This window comes from Eptesicus fuscus, chromosome 7 (genome assembly GCF_027574615.1).
Source record: "Eptesicus fuscus isolate TK198812 chromosome 7, DD_ASM_mEF_20220401, whole genome shotgun sequence".
NCBI lineage: Eukaryota > Metazoa > Chordata > Mammalia > Chiroptera > Vespertilionidae > Eptesicus > Eptesicus fuscus.
In genome coordinates this window covers 104,822,519-104,838,785 of record NC_072479.1, presented here as the reverse complement: position 1 = coordinate 104,838,785, position 16,267 = coordinate 104,822,519, and the positions used below count along the sequence as shown (strand labels likewise).

Here is a 16,267-nt window from a genome sequence, read left to right as displayed (position 1 = left end):
GATGAGAGAGAAAGATCGATTCAGCTGCCTCTTGCACACTCCCTACTGGGGATGTGCCCGCAACCAAGGTACATGCCCTTGACCGGAATCGAACCCGGGACCCTTGAGTCCACAGGCCGATGCTCTATCCACTGAGCCAAACCGGTTAGGGCGGGTGTTCAATATTTTTGGTTGAGTGTAACTCTCTCTTTCCTGAACTGCTCTCATAGCACAATGAGTGGTGTGTTTATGTCCTCTCAAAGTCATGTGCTGGAATTCTAAGCCCCAACGTGGTGGGATCAGGAGGTGGGGCCTTTGGAAGGTGAATAGGTCGTGAGGGTGGAGCTCTCATAAATGGGATTAGTGCCCTAATAAAAGAGGCCCCAAAGGAGCGTCCTCACTCCTTCTGCCATGGGGGGACAAAGTAAGATAACCAACCGTTTATTGGAAGCAGCCGTCACCACAGACCAATCTGCTGGTGCCAGAAGTGTGAAAAGTTAATCTGTGGTGTTTAGAAGGTACCCCACCTCTAGTGTTTGTTGTCATAGCAGCCGGAGTAGACGAAGACACATGGCTTCAGCTTAAATGCCGCAATAGGATTCAGTCCAGGTCTGGCTTCAGTTTTGCTTCTCACTAAACCAGGCTGCTTCTTCCTTACAGGGAGAGTTTGAAAATATATAGTTTGAAGAACTAGACCTATCCCACCCTCAAGGGAACACTTCACAAATGAGCTGAACTTTGAGTAGGCCATTTATTTAATTTTCTAAAAATTTATTGATTTTAGCCCTGGCTGGTTTGGCTCAGTGGATAGAGCGTTGGCCTGCGGACTGAAGGGTCCCAGGTTCAATTCCGGCCAAGGGCACATGCCCTGTTGCTGGCTGGATCCCCAATAGGGAGTGTGCAGGAGGCAGCCGATCAATGATTCTCTCCCATCACTGATGTTTCTCTTTCTCTCCCTCTCCCTCCCTCTCTGAAATCAATAAATATATATTTTTAATTTATTGATTTTAGAGAAGAAGCGAGAGAAACATCAATGTGTTGTTGCACTTATTTATGCATCATTGGTTGCTTCTTATATGTGGCCTGACTGGGATCGAACCCGCAACCTTGACGAATGGGGAGGACGCTCTAACCAACTGAGCTGCCCGGTCATGGCTGAGCATGCCATTTATGGATTGCTACACGCAGAATTCAACTTGTCATACTATTCTTATAACAAAGTCTACCAGGTAGGCGCTACGGCCGTCCCGATTTTGCAGATACAGAAGCTGAGCAGCAGAGGGGTACGAGCGGACTGGCCTCAGTGCCACAATCATCACGCACACCCCCTTCTCCACCGCATTTCTGGGCCCTGAAGGTTCAGAGGCTTGGGGGGGGGGGGGGGGGGGGGGAGGCTAAGCGGCAGGCTCTTCCCAAGCTCTCAGCCCAGGGCTCAGAGACCCGCCGGGAAAGCCCGATCCCGGAAGCCGTTGTAGCGCCGGCGGTAGCGTCTTCGGTTGCCAGGGCGCCGCCCCGGAAGTAGTGGGGGCTTGATCCGCTGGGCGGCGGGCGGCGGCGTCCTCTTGCCAGCAGGGAGCGGGGCTGGAGGCGGGGCCTGGGCGCGGTGCGGCCTCCCTGCTCCGCGCTCCTCGGCGCTGCCCCGCGCTCCGCGCCCACAGGTGCGGCCCCGCGCGGGCTGCCGCTCCCGGGACCGAGGGTGAGGCTGTGCGTGGCTGGGTGAGTGCGCATGCGCGAGCGAGGGCGGGCGCCCGGTCCGCTCCGCCGTTAGGGTGATGCCCAGCTGATGCCGGCCGGGCCGCGCCCTCCAGGGAGAAGGCTCCCGCGGCTGTGCCCCTCCCTCCTCGGTGGCTCGGCCTGTGCCGCTCGGTCCTCGGAGCTGCATTCTCTATGGCTGCTCCCGCAGTTCGCCGGGCCCAGGCTTTAGCCGCTGCCGTCTGTGGTTCCCGGTGGCGTCTTGCTGAGCGCAGCGCACCTGTGGCGAGGGCCCTGCGCAGCGGCCCGGAGCCTGGGCTTCCCCGCTCTGCGCCCCTCTCTCTGGGGTCTGGACCTCGGCACCTCCCCTCGCGGTTTCCCTATCAGTGAGAGGGGGTTGGGCAGAGGGAGTCGCCCACCTCATAGAGTAGCCGGGGCTTTCCAGGGGATCCATCCTAGACGGGAAAGTATCGTGTGGTTGTGAGCCGTTTAGGGTTTGCAACGCGGTTCTTTGTTCGGGAAACACTTACTGAGCACGTTTCAGCGCGAGGCTGTGGGAGCGCCAGCCCGCGGCCCTGCTCTGCGCTCAGAATCCCAGTTTGGTGGCGCATGGCCCTGCCTCCCGGGCGGGCAGGCGGTGGACGGGGCAACACAGCTGCCATCGGAGTCATTTACGTTATTATTTATTATCTTCTTTAAAGATGGCGCTTTGGGCCCTTGCCAGGGTGGCTCAGTGGGTCAGAGTGTCCCCCCGTGCCCCCAAAGGTCGCTAATTAGATTCCTGGTCGGGGCACATGTCCAGGTTGGGAGTGGGGGTTAGGGGTGGAGGGGGGTGTTGATCCTGGGTCAGGGTTCCTACAGGAGGCGACCAATCCATGTGTGTGTCTCTCTCCCCCTTCCTCTTTCTCTAAAATCAATAAAACATTTTTAAAATAATAAGTAAAGATGGCGCTTTTTCCTTGTCGAAGAAGGCCAGCTGGAAACGAATCCAGATGCCCTAGAGCCCTGGCCCCGCTGGGACTTGACTGACAGTCAGTGACAGTCCGGGGAGTGGGATGAGGGCCGGGCTCTGGTTTCAGAAGGCTGGACCGGAAGAGGGAGGGAGGCGGCCCTGCTTGCTGTCTCTCCTGAAAGGCTGTCCTGGCTTTTGCCTCATGAGAGTCGTTGAAACTCCAGGATGAGGAAGGCCTCTTGGCAAAGCCCTGTCCTCCTGGGGTTGTAGGCGCGGATGATCCCCGAGATGTTCCCTCACTCCGCGGAGACCAGCCCACCTCTCGGCCCCTGCTTCATGCTGGCAAAGCTGCGGCACGTCGTGGGTGATCGTGCACAAGTCTCCCCTGCAGGGCCGGGCCGTGCCCAATTCACGGCTCGGCACAGGCAGCTCTTACCTGACGGTGTGTGCCGGGAATTCACGTCTTCATTTTGGTTAATTCATTGAATAGTGACTGAGTGTGTGCTTTTACTAGACACTTTTCTGGGGGGCTGGGAGCTCAGCAAGAGATAAAAGTGGAACCACATTCCTGTTGAAGACAGGAACCAAATACATGAACTAGACCTGTCCCTTTTTTAAAAAATATATATTTTTATTGATTTCAGAGAGGAAGGGAGAGGGGAGAGAGAGAGAAACATCAATGATGAGAGAGAATCCTTGATCGGCTGCCTCCTGCATACCCTCTAGTGGGGATTGTAATGGGGATTGAGCTTGCAACTTGGGCATATGCCCTTGACCAGAATTGAACCCGGGACCCTTTAGTCCGCAGGCTAATGCTCTATCCACTGAGCCAAACCGGCTAGGGCTAGACCCGTTCCCTTCAAACAAGGGACTCCAGCGTGCCTAAGAATCTCCTGAGAGCTTAGGACACATTGCTGGGTCCCATTCCCAAAAGTCTGACCCAGGGCATCATGGGGGGGCGGGGCGTCAAGAATTTGCATTTCTAACAAGCTGCGGGCGACGCCCAGCCTGCGGGCCCTGAGCTGAGCTTTGAGTTGGCACCGGATTAAACGGCAATAGGAGTGCTTCGGAGCCGCCCTCTGTGCTCCTGTGAACCCAGGACGCTCTCCGCCGGGCCCTCGGCATAGCCGTCCTCTACGTTCAGACGGTCAGGGTGCCCCTTGGTCTGTGCTGGGTACCTCTCACCTGCGTGTCGTGTTACTTTAGGCCAGAACCCCGGGGAGAGCCCGTGCAAGTGACGAGAAGCTGGACGCCGTGCTGGCTCCGTAAGAACCGATGGTAAGTCCAGCCCAGGCGTCCTCCTCGAGTGGCCGTTGGTCACGATAGCGGGACCAGGGGCCGGAGCAGGGGCCGGGAACACATCCCACCTTCCCGGAGGTCCATTTCCTGCTCGCTGCGCACAGCACGCGCCTTGGTGGTTTCCTTGCTGCCCTCACTTGTGCGGCGGCCGGCCGGGTGGTTGTGGTGTGGGTGCTGCCGGGGGCGGGGGGCGGGGGGGGGTAGGGGAGCGATTCTCACCTGAAACCCTGTTGCAATTGCAGTTGGACATTGATTGATGGCTAATTGCTGCCTTTATTTCCTACTCACCCGGGATTTCTCAGTTTTGGCAACAGTTGACATTTGAGCTGGATAGTTGGTTGTGGGGGGCCATCCTGTACGTTCTGGGGTGTCGGGCAGCATCCCCGGCCTCTCACTCGATGCTGGAAGCATTCCCCCCCCCCCCCAGTTGTGACAAACAAAATGCCTCTAGCCATTGCCCGGTGTCCCCGGGGACTGCAAGGCCCCTGGCTGGGCCGCAGCTGGGGGGACTGAACTTGGGGGCGTCTCAGGTCCGGGAGGTCCGGGGTTCCTCCGGGCGACAGGGACTTGTTGCCGTTTCGCACCCTGAGGCGTCGCTCTCTCGCAGGATTATGGCAGGGAAAGTGAAGTGGGTCACGGACATCGAGAAGTCAGTGCTGATCAATAACTTCGAAAAGAGAGGATGGGTCCAGGTGACGGAGAGCGAGGACTGGAACTTTTACTGGTGAGTACGGAGCAGGGCCGCTGGCTGTCCGAGCCCGTCGGTCAGCCACGGGTTCCGGGCCAGGTCGCAGCCGGCGAGGACCGCGTCCCGGTGAAGCTGTCTGTGCCGTCCCGGGCCTCCTCACCAGGCGCTTCAGATCCCACAGTCCTGCTTACCAGGCAGCAGAGTGGGGTCCCCACTGCGGGGATTTGGGTGAAAACCAGGGCCCTCCCCCCTCTGGGTAGTTTCTCACAGCCAGCGCCTTACTGCCCAGCGCCCAGGGGTGGGGGTGGGGGTCACAGGAGGGCCCTGTGGGAGCCGTCCAGTACTTCCATTCGCTTCCCTCTCGGATGGCGAGAGGGCGCTATTGGCCTAGGTTACAACCCCCTCCTCCATGTCCCCCCCCCCCCCCTCCAAGGTGAGTTAGTCTCAGGATGTGGCATCGCCTCCTGGACGGTGCTCCGCCCAACCCGGAGCCTGGGGGTTGTCCTGGACTCTCCCCTCCTCCGCCTCCCTCGGGCGGAGGTCCCGTCCCCCTCGGTCCAGGCCTGCTCCTGCCCTCAGCGGTGACAGAGCTCCCTGCTCGGACAGGCCCCTCTGGCAGGGTGACATTGAGTCGGCCGGGCCTCTGTCACCCGACCCTCTGCAGACCTGGGTCCAGAGCCCCGTGAGTCCCTGAGGTGGGGGGGCTCATCAGGGTCTCTGGGGGCTTTTCTCCCTGCACATCCCCCTCCTCAGGACCCGCTCTCCCTGCCGCTGCCTTGAGAGATGTTACGGCCTCTTAGCCACTTCCCTTCTCCTTGTTCTTCCACCCCAAGCAGCGGGCGGCACGTTGTCCCGTCATTCTTGCCTCCACACCTGTGTTCGCGCTGTGCTCTCTGCCCCCTCTCAGGTGTGGCTCAGGTGGTTGAGCATCGTCCCACGCACCGAAGGGTTGCCGGTTCAGTTCCCGGTCAGGGCACATACCCAGGTTGCGGGCTCGATCCCCATGAGGGCCTTGTAGGAGGCAGCCGGTCAGTATTCCTCACATCAATGTTTCTCTCTCTCTCCCTCCCCCCTTCCTCTCTCTCTAAAATCAATTTTAAAGAAAAGAGAGAGAGACGTGAGAGGGAGAACAACTGATCAGAAGGCCCGGCCCTTATTTGCACGAGTTGTGAAAGTATATCGGACGATTAGGGAAGTTGGGACCCTGGTTTGCTGAATTTGGTGATATTCGGGAATATTTCCGGGTGTGGTAACAGTATAACAGGACATCGTGTAACAGAAAAGGAGTCCTGAGCTGCTCGAGGCTCCTCAGGAGCATTTTGTTTTGTGTGTTTTTTGTAAATATATATTTTTATTGATTTTAAAGAGGAAGGGAGGAGAGAGAGATAGAAACATCAACGATGAGAGAGAATCATTGATCGGCTGCCTCCTGCACACCCCCTACTGGGGTTTGAGCCCGCAACCCAGGCATGTGCCCTTGACTGGAATCGAACCCGGGACCCTTCAGTCCACAGGCAGATGCTCTATCCACTGAGCCAAACTGGCTAGGGCTGCGGGAGCATTTTGGATGAAATGATATGATGTCTGGGAATTGCTGCAGAACAAGCCAGTGCTGTCAACTCTAATTAGAAAATAAATTAAGGAAACAGAACAGCAGGCGAGTGTGTGGGGAGTGGGTGGGGCGCAGACGAAACAAGGCTGGTGACAGCCGTGGGCTGGGTCATGGGATTCTGTTACACGTTTCTCTCTCTACTTTCATAGACGGTTGACTGTTACCATAATAAAAAGTAAAAAAAAAATCTCCTTATTCTAATGATCTTGGGTGCTCCAGACCCCCTCTTAGGTGGTGCCCTGGGGTGGGGGCGGGGGCAGGGACCACACAGCGAGAGGCCACCAGCTGCCTTTTTGTGACTCTGGTTCCCTTGTGGGTGCCGGCCCTCCCGTCCTTCCTGCTCTTTCCCTGCCTGGGGCTGGTGAGGGCACGGAGGGTGACAGGACCCTGGCCTTCTCCTCTCCCTCCTCCTCTCCCTCCTCCTCCTCCCTCCTAGGGGGCAGCCCGGGTGAGTGCTGACTTGGCCTTGAATAACCCCTGGGGTTTGGGTTTAAGGGCTCCCTGTCCTTCCTGACTTTGGGTGCAAATATTGTGTAAATGACTTTCCTGACTACAGAGTTGATTATTGTTATCAATAATCAATGTTATCATTAATTGGTAAACATTTATGAAGCACCTACTGTGTGCCAGAGAATGAAACCGTTCGGTGTATAGTCTACTGCCTCAAACAGTTCATGCCATAGCCGTCTTTCCTGTGCCGCCGTGGGCCGTGGGCCGTGGGCCGTGGGCCGTGGGCTGGCTCCGGTGCTGCGGGTGGGGCGGGTAAGCTCTGGGGGAGTTCCCGGGCTCTAATGAGACCACCCCCGCGTGGACAAACGTGAGCTCCTGTCCTGCACGTCCCCCTGTGCTCCCCTCTTAGGATGAGCGTGCAAACCATCCGAAACGTCTTCAGCGTGGAAACTGGCTACCGGCTCTCAGACGACCAGATAGTCAACCACTTTCCGAACCACTACGAGCTGACCCGGAAGGACCTGATGGTGAAGAACATTAAGAGATACCGGAAGGAGCTGGAGAAGGAGGGGAGTCCCCTGGCAGAGAAGGACGAGAATGGGAAATACCTCTACCTGGGTGTGTGCCCTTCCCACGGCCTCAGGTTTACATGTAAATAGTGGAGTTTTTTCTCTTCAGCTGCTCAAGGCATTGAGGTGACCCCGCTGGCTTTGACGGGGGAATGTGCTGGTGCAGGTTGCGCTGGGCGCCTCTTTGGATCCAGATTCTCTGGGGGTCGGGGGTGGGGGGTGTGTGTGCTCAGTTTCGGAATCTGAGTGAGGCCTGGGGAGTGTGCTTTGTGTGAGGGAGAGAATGTCCGCGGTGCTCAGCACGCGTGACCACTTCCTGAGCTACAAATGCCGTGTCTGGCGACACCCAGGGAGAGCACACACCCATGCCCTGTCTGGTGGTAAAGCTGGACTGTTGGATAGTTTCAGAATCCCTTCACACACCTGGGCACAATCATGTAGGTGAGCTCTCTGGGCCTCAGTTTCCTCATCTGATAAATGGGAACGCCGTGAGTCCCTAGCTCACGGTGCTGCGGTGAACACTAGTAGATGGTACAGACGTGTAACGCGCTTGCACACAGGTGTATTGGTGAGTTGTTACTGTGCCGGCCCTGAGCCGCGGAAGGCCTCGGTGTGCCCGGTGCCGGTTGGGCAGGTGGGGGTGGGACACGGGCCCCGGAAAGGCAGTGGCAGCGTTGTCTGTTCGCGGCCGCTGCGGGGCTGGCTCACGGGTCCCCTCCGCTTTCCCTTTCAGACTTCGTCCCGGTCACCTACATGCTGCCCGCCGACTACAACCTGTTCGTGGAGGAGTTCCGGAAGAGCCCGTCCAGCACGTGGATCATGAAGCCGTGCGGCAAGGCCCAGGGCAAGGGCATCTTCCTCATCAACAAGCTCTCGCAGATCAAAAAGTGGTCCCGGGACAGCAAGACGTCCTCGTGAGTGCGGGCAGCTTCCCGCCGTCCGTCCGTCTGTCGGCCACGGGCTGGCTTTTGCGGGAGGGCATCCTTTGTCCCGGGGCGTCATTCATCGTAGACTCTCCCTGAGGGGGGTGCAGAGGGAACCGGGGTGAGTCAGCGGGAGTCAGCAGGAGCCTGTGTTCCCGAAGTTGGAGACGCGTCCAGTCACAGTGTGCGCGTTTTTTAAAATATATTTTTACTGATTTCAGAGAGGAAGGGAGAGGGAGAGAGAGATGGAAACATCCATGATGAGAGAGAATCGTTGATGGGCTGCCTCCTGCACGCCCCACACTGGAGATTGAGCCCACAAACGGGCATGCGCCCTGACCGGGAATTGAACCCTGACCTCCTGGTTCATAGGTCGATGCTCACCCACTGCGCCACACTGGCCGGGCCAGTTACAGTGTTTCTGAGGCAGCAGAGCATCTGCTTAGGACCTGGGACTGACTCCCTGACACCTGCTGGCGAGCACATTTAGTTGTGTAGATCCGTAGGCTCCTCACCTGGGTGAGCTGAGGGCACCGATGGCCTCGCCTCGCCTCTCGTCTAGTCTGCACCTGAGCCCCGTCGGTGAGAGGGGCCGCATCAGGTCAGGCCCCGCCTCCTCCCTGGGAGGAGTTCTCCTTGGAGCAGAGTCCAGGGCATTTCGTCCGTCCAGGACTCGCTCTGCCTCTGCGAGGCCCTCACCTGCTGTCGCTGTGAGCCTTTCCCGTGGGAGACCCCAGGACTGGCGCTTAAGTCTGATGACACGTCGCCCGCCCCGGGAAGGTCAGCCCTAGGAGCACTGCCCTGGGGCTCCCAGGCCCGGGGCTCCTCACGGACAGCGCCTCCCCCGTTTTCTCGCTGAAGGAGAGGCGGGAGCTGGTTACCTGCCGGCTGAGTGCGCCTTTGGTCTCGCCGTCTAATCCCGGCCTTCTCCGCACGGTTAGGTTTGTGTCCCAGTCCACGAAGGAAGCCTACGTGATCTCCCTCTACATCAGCAACCCGCTGCTGATCGGCGGGAGGAAGTTCGACCTGCGCCTGTACGTCCTCGTGTCTACCTACCGCCCGCTGCGCTGCTACATGTAAGGCCCGGCCCATGCCCATCCTCCAGGTGGGGCGGTGAGTGCGCGCTCCTTGGCGGCGTGGTGGGGGTGGGTGAGGCGCCCGGTGCCCAGCGCCCGGCTAGGGTGAGCGTCAAGTGCAGTGATGAACCTCGGTGCCCGCGCGAGACTCGCAGATAAAAAGCAGCTCTTCAACCTCACGGTCATGCTTGGGGAGAAGCCAGGGCGGGCCCCGCGTTGTATCGTTCTGTTTACGTGAAGTGCCCAGAGCAGGCGGGTCTTTAGACGGAACGTAGACGTGTTTGCCCAGCACTGGGCATGGGGAGCGGCTGCCAGGGGTCACGGGGTGTCCGTGTGGGGTGATGCGAATGTTGCAAAGTGGATTGCGGTGATGGTCGCACAACTCTGGATCTGCCAGAACCCTGGACTCGAATTCTTTAGGGGAGTGAGGTAGATGGACATGTGAATTACATGTCGATAAAGCTGTTACAAAAAACGAAGCATTAAAACAACACACTGCTTTTTTTGTTTTTTTTGTGTTTTTTAATATATTTTATTGATTTTTTACAGAGAGGAAGGGAGAGGGATAGAGAGTTAGAAAATCGATGAGAGAGAAACATCGATCAGCTGCCTCCTGCACACCCCCTACTGGGGATGTGCCCGCAACCAAGATACAAGGAAGGTGACGGGGATTGAACCTGGGGCCATTGAGTCCGCAGGCCGACGCTCTATCCACTGAGCCACACCGGCCAGAGCTAACACAGTGCTTTTAAACGTTCAAAACAAGACCCACAGCTCCGTGTCGAGAGCTCCATGTCGCGTTTTTGTGCTTCTCCTCCGAGCATTGACTGACCCGCACCCCACGCAGGTACAAGCTCGGGTTCTGCCGCTTCTGCACGGTCAAGTACACGCCCAGCACCAGCGAGCTGGACAACATGTTTGTCCACCTCACCAACGTCGCCATCCAGAAGCACGGGGTGAGTGCCGCTCTCCCTCGCGCCGAAGGAAGCGGAGTGATTCTGTGGGTTTCTTTTTATATTTATACATATAATATATTTTTTATTAATTTCAGAGAGGAAGGAGAGAGAGAGAGAGAGACACATATCAATGATGAGAGAGAATCATTCATCGGCTGCCTCCCGCACGCCCCCCACTGGGGATCCGGCCTGCAACCCGGGCACGTGCCCTTGATCGGAATCAAACCCAGGACCCTTCAGTCCGCAGGCCGATGCTCTGTCCACTGGGTCCAGCCAGCCAGGGCTGGGGTTTCTTTCTTTCCCTGTTTCTGCAGGAGAGGGAGGGGTGGGTATGGGGGCCCTAGCAAGATGCCCTGGCATCGACCGCGCGTGGGAGCCCTGAGTTTCTGGTGTGGCTGTCCTGCCGTCAGCCTGCGGTGGGGGAGGGGACACGGGGACGCAGGAGGCCAGTGCCAGCCTTGCCTCTCGAGTTCTGTGACCTCAGGCAGGTGAGTTGGACTCTCAGCCTCGGTTTCTCCAGTTGTAAAGGAGATGATGTTACCTTAGAGCAAGCATGTCAAACTCAAAGGCTAACAGGGGCCAAATAAACAAGGTTTAAGTTGACATGGTCCGCAAAAAACACACAAGCTTCAATGTTCATAGAAACGTAGGTTTATTTCGGAAAGTATAGTATAAAATAGAACAAGAGCAATGGGGAAATTCCTGTTTTCTTACATACTGTTACATTGGCTGCTGCGAAAATACTCATTGTGGGCGGCATGCGGCCCGCCAGCAGCGAGTTTGACATGCTTGCCTTAGAGGGTGGTTGGGAGAAGCACGTGAGAGCACCCACGCTCAGCCGTTCATCTGTTCAACAAATACACGCTGCGCACCATCTGGGCTGGTCCCAGGCTCAGTGCTGGGCAGTCCCTACCTTGGTCCCTCCTCATGGGGCCGAGGGCCTGTCGGCGGTGTGGGGGGAGACAGTCATCAGATGGCGTCACCGCGGGGCATGTAGCCACGGCCTGAGATGTGTGCTCTGAGGGGAGCGCGTGGGATGGCGGGGTTCCCGTGTCCCTGGGGTCGGAGAGGCTCCCGTGCGGGGGATTGTGCAGAGGCCTGAAGTATGCGCAGGGGCGGCCCAGGGGAGGTGGGAAAGAGCCTTCGAGCAGAGGGTACGGCATGTGCCAAGGCCCTGTGGCAGGAAGGAGCATTGTAGGAGTGGAAAGGAGGTCGGCGTGGGTGGCGGAGTGAGAGGTGCCTTAAGGGGGTGGTGGGGGGCCTGGGTGGCTTCCACAGCATGCAGCACAAGGTATAAATGATTAATCGTAAGGACGGTCCCGAGTTGAGTATTTCAAAAGCGTGGTCCCTGGGCAGATCCGCCTGGAGGAGGCAGGGCGGCACCCGGTCCCCCCGGGGCAGTGCCTGAGGCTCCGCCCCTTTCCCGTGGCCAGGAGGACTACAACCACATCCACGGGGGCAAGTGGACAGTGAGCAACCTGCGGCTGTACCTGGAGAGCACCCGCGGCAAGGAGGTGACCGGCAAGCTGTTCGACGAGATCCACTGGGTCATCGTGCAGTCGCTGAAGGCCGTGGCGGTGAGCGGGGCCGGGAGGGGCGGGCAGGGGCAGAGTGGGGGAGGGAAGGGCCCGCCCCGCGGGTGCTTGGGAGCTGGTGACGCTTGTGCTTTGCTACAAATACCTGTTTTTAGGGTCTCACCTCCTACTCGAGGCTGAGGCAGGTTCGGGAAGGGGCACTTCCCGCCGGGGCTGCCCACGTGCGCCCGGAGCGGCTCTGCCGTGGCCGTGGGCCTGGCGAGTGCCCTGGGTTGTCATCAGCTCTCCTGGCCGTTGAGTCCAGAAGGGATGTTGTGGCAGAAGCTGAGGTTCTGAGGGGACTTCCAGCAGCCTCCTTGCTTTTAGGCGTTTGCTTTGCTCTTTCATCGATACTTAGGGCTGAAGGGAGCCTACCGCTTTCTTTTCTTTCTTTTCTTTTCTTTTTTCCAGAGGGGAAGGGAGAGGGAGGGGGAGATAGAAACATCCATGAGGAGAGAATCATTGATCGGCTGCCTCCGGCACGCCCCCCACAGTAGGGATTGAGCCCACAACCCGGGCATATGCCCTTGACCGGGAATCGAACCCTGACCTCCTGGTTCATAGGTCGACGCTCAACCCTGGTCTCTCTCTGCAGCCGGTGATGAACAACGACAAGCACTGCTTCGAGTGCTACGGCTACGACATCATCATCGACGACAGGCTGAAGCCCTGGCTGATCGAGGTAACTGCGGACGGAGGGAGCCTGCTCCTCCCCTCCCCCCGCCCGCCTGCTGCCCGCCTCCGGCTCCGCTGACCCAGCCTAACGGCCCAGGCCGGGGCAGGGCTAGGGCGTCTGAGGAGGTTTTAAGTGTAACGGGGACAGGTGTCCAGGTGTCTATTTGCTGATGGTGGGAAATGAGCCCGTCGGGGTCTGCCCCTCCGGGGGCCCAGCTCACAGACGGGAGCTCAGTGCCGGCATGGCCCCGCGCTCCATGGACGAGTCCTCGCTCGGAGGCCCCGCCCCGCCCGCCTGGGGGACGTCGCTCCCATGCTGGAAAGGAGCTCGCAGAGCCGGAAGCCCTTGGAAGTGGTGGCATACCGTTCAGAGATGAGGAACCTCACCTGAGGATGTGCTTCCTGTTGATTTTAGAGAGGAATGGAGGGAGGGAGAGAGAGAAACATGGATCGGTGGCCTCCCATGCGCATCCCGACCGGGGATCAAACCTGCATCCCGGGAATGTGCCCCGACCAGGCATTGCACCCACAGCCGTTGGGTGTGCAGGACCAGGTTCACCGGCTGAGCCCCACCAGCAGGGCTTGCTTTCCGTCTCAGACAGAGTGACTGGAGTGGCAGTCCCGCTCGCCTGGATGAGCTGGGGCCTCACTGAGAAGATCACGTCTAACACAGCAGCATGCTCACCCCGGCACACTCCTGGTAGTCACGGTGCCACGCCGTGCCCGCAGCGGTTCCAGGGCACCGGAGGCCCCTCCTTCCCACGCACATTTGCTGCCCTGCTGGCAGCACGAGTTGGGAGTCACCTGAACAACTTACATGTCTGCTGCCTCTGCTCCCCAAGGTCATCATATCCTGTGCTCCCCAAGGTCATCACGACTGTGCTCCCCAAGGTCATCACGACCTGTGCTCCCCAAGGTCATCACGACTGTGCTCCCCAAGGTCATCACGACTGTGCTCCCCAAGGTCATCACGACTGTGCTCCCCAAGGTCATCATGACTGTGCTCCCCAAGGTCATCACTTCTGTGCTCCCCAAGGTCATCACGACTGTGCTCCCCAAGGTCATCATGACCTGTGCTCCCAAGGTCATCACGACCTGTGCTCCCCAAGGTCATCACGACCTGTGCTCCCCAAGGTCATCACAACCGTGCTCCCCAAGGTCATCACGACTGTGCTCCCCAAGGTCATCACTTCTGTGCTCCCCAAGGTCATCAGTCCTGTGCTCCCCAAGGTCATCACGACCTGTGCTCCCCAAGGTCATCACGACCTGTGCTCCCCAAGGTCATCACGACTGTGCTCCCCAAGGTCATCACGACTGTGCTCCCCAAGGTCATCACGACCTGTGCTCCCCAAGGTCATCACGACTGTGCTCCCCAAGGTCATCACGACTGTGCTCCCCAAGGTCATCATATCCTGTGCTCCCCAAGGTCATCACGACTGTGCTCCCCAAGGTCATCACATCCTGTGCTCCCCAAGGTCATCACGACCTGTGCTCCCCAAGGTCATCACGACCTGTGCTCCCCAAGGTCATCACGACTGTGCCTGACATGAGAGTAAGGAGGTGACTGGGGGCCTGTGGGACGCTCCGTGGATCTTGCGACATTGCTTAGCTCCCCAGAGGCCTGTGGGACTAACCTCCCATCGGTCGGATGGGTTCCTCATTCGGGTCAGAATGTTGCTCTGTGAGGTATCACTCTCTCAGCAAAGCGGGGCCCGTTACCATGGACTTTAACCCCACAGTGCGACTTGTTCACGGTCATTTGGTTCACGACCCAGCAAAGCTCTGGGTGGCTCTTGGCACTGAGGACAGAGCGCAGCTCACAGGTCAGCACTGAGGTCTTATTTGTGTGATGACTGATTTGTAGATCAAAATCCTAATCCTGCCTTCAACTGTTATTTATGTTTCATCTAACAGCTAATCAAAGTAGATAACAGCCCTGGCTGGTGTGCTCAGTGGTTAGAGTGTCACCCCACACACCAAAGGGTCATGGGTCAAGGGCATGCATGCGGGAGGCAGTAGAATGATGTGTGTCTCTCACATTGATGTTTCTCTCTCTCTCTCTCTCTCTCTCTCTCTCTCTCTCTCTCTCCCTGTCCACTCTGTCTCTGAAAAGCAATGGAAAAAATGTCCTTGGGTGTGTATTAGCACAACAACAAAAGAAGTAGATCACAAAACACTTCCTCTAAAGGTGCCCTGAAGCTATTGGATGCTAACAGCATGAGGCACAGCTTGACCTCAGTGCGTGGTAGCCGTGCTTTCTGCTGCACTGTGCGTTTTTACTCCAGAGGAGGAAGGGACGCGAGTGAAGGACATGGTTTCTTTCCTCTCGTAGGTTAACGCGTCTCCGTCTCTCACCTCCAGCACCGCCAACGATCGGATCCTTAAGTATAACCTGATTAACGACACCCTCAACATCGCGGTCCCCAACGGCGAAATTCCGGACTGTAAATGGAACAAGTCCCCGCCGAAGGAGGTTCTTGGCAATTACGAAGTTCTGTGAGTTTGCGAGGGACTGTCCTTCGTCCTTGGGTGTCTCAGACCGAGGGCCGCCGAGGCCAGCTTGGGTTTCCTGGCTCCGTGTGGACTTGGCCTGTGTGGGCAGTCTGCCGTTTACCAGCCATGTTGTGGGACAGGTCACTTTGTAGCAGAGAAGACCCGGCCTCGGTGTAATAAATCCTAACGCAGCTCTAGCCACACGCCTGGCACTGGGCACCCCGTCCCTGTCTGAGGTGTGTTAGCCATGCCCGCCCCACGGGTGCTGTGTGTGAAGTATTCCCAGACCCCTCTCTCCTTCACTCCCCTGCCACCTCATTCCCGCTTCCTTTGGGAAATTCCATTGGGTGGCCCGTGTCACAGGTCAGCTGCAGGCCGGCCACTGCGGCAAGTCAGGAAGGTTGCACCCCTGGGCCCGGTGGCCTCTGGGCTGCCAAGACCCCGGGGAGGGGCGGGCTGCTTCCCTGGGCGGCGTGGGACGTGCCACGCTGCAGCCCAGTGGCCGCGGCGCCGAGGCCTGGAGCCTGTGCTTCTCCCTCCCGTGGCAGGTACGACGAGGAGCTGGCGCAGGGCGACGGGGCCGAGCGCGAGCTGAGAAGTCGCTCGGGCCAGTCGCTGGGGCCCAGAGGGATCCGGTCGAGAGACTCGGGGAGATCCATCCTCACGACCTGGAAGTGACCACGGTAAGGGCCAGACTCCAGCCTGGACCGGCGCTCACCAAAGACCTATTTTGAAATTTCCTTTTTCTAGAGCTTTCTTCCTTTCCTGAGCCCTGTAAATACTAGTAAATAAAGACATTTCTTTGGAAGGTTAAGGAGTCTATTCCTAGAAAAAACTCAGTTTCTCCTCTGCTCTCACACGAACTTCTGAGCAAGTCTGTTCTCCGGGGGTCCTGGTCCTGCGGTTTAATTCCGTTCTGACCCCGTCTGCCTGCAGGTGGCGCCAGGTCACAGCAGCAGGGCTCCGCCCACAGCACCGCCCCCTCTCTGCACCTCAGATGCCAGTCACACGCGCAGGCTGTCACCTGTGCTTCTGACCCACGGACTGGACATCGTAGGTTCCCACCCCCTCCGAGGGCTGGGTCAGTTGTTAGAGCTTCCGGAGCTGAGCTCAGGAAAAGTTGACTCACTAGAGTACTGGTTGTTATAAAGGAAGCAACTCGGGAACAGCAGGTGGCAGAGATGCGAAGGGCAAGGGATGGAGAGGCACGGGCGTCCATGCCTCCCCGGGGCACCATGCCCAGGCCTTCCCAGTGCTCGGTGCCCAGGGAGCTCTCCGAGGCCCGTTGTTCCGGTTCCATGGTTCGGGGTATGTATGGAGGCCTCGTTA

The 16,267-nt window shown here is 58.3% G+C and overlaps 1 protein-coding gene across 4 annotated transcripts; it reads left to right on the top strand.

Moving 5' to 3' along the window:
- Nucleotides 1-1,521: 1,521 nt before the first annotated feature.
- Nucleotides 1,522-15,752, top strand: TTLL1 (TTL family tubulin polyglutamylase complex subunit L1). 4 transcript variants are annotated; one of them, XM_054719612.1, is made up of 11 exons: nt 1,522-1,637; nt 3,830-3,901; nt 4,530-4,646; nt 7,082-7,290; nt 7,975-8,155; nt 9,106-9,240; nt 10,088-10,196; nt 11,630-11,773; nt 12,366-12,452; nt 14,778-14,941; nt 15,487-15,752. In XM_054719612.1, exons 3-11 carry the CDS (start codon nt 4,534-4,536, stop codon nt 15,614-15,616), a joined length of 1,272 nt encoding a protein of 423 aa, XP_054575587.1. In that variant the 5' UTR covers nt 1,522-1,637; nt 3,830-3,901; nt 4,530-4,533; the 3' UTR covers nt 15,617-15,752. The 4 variants fall into 4 exon arrangements, with proteins under 4 accessions (XP_054575587.1, XP_054575586.1, XP_054575588.1 ...); XM_054719611.1 differs by having other exon boundaries at nt 1,522-1,695; XM_054719613.1 differs by lacking the exon at nt 1,522-1,637 and adding an exon at nt 3,047-3,065.
- Nucleotides 15,753-16,267: the final 515 nt, after the last annotated feature.

Excerpts from the sequence above, each read along its gene's own strand:
- TTLL1 (XM_054719612.1), top strand. The coding sequence starts at position 4,534 with ATGGCAGGGAAAGTGAAGTGGGTCACGGACATCGAGAAGTCAGTGCTG. Across the intron at positions 7,291-7,974 it reads TGGGAAATACCTCTACCTGG|ACTTCGTCCCGGTCACCTAC; the intron begins GTGTGTGCCCTT and ends TTTCCCTTTCAG. Across the intron at positions 14,942-15,486 it reads CTTGGCAATTACGAAGTTCT|GTACGACGAGGAGCTGGCGC; the intron begins GTGAGTTTGCGA and ends CTCCCGTGGCAG.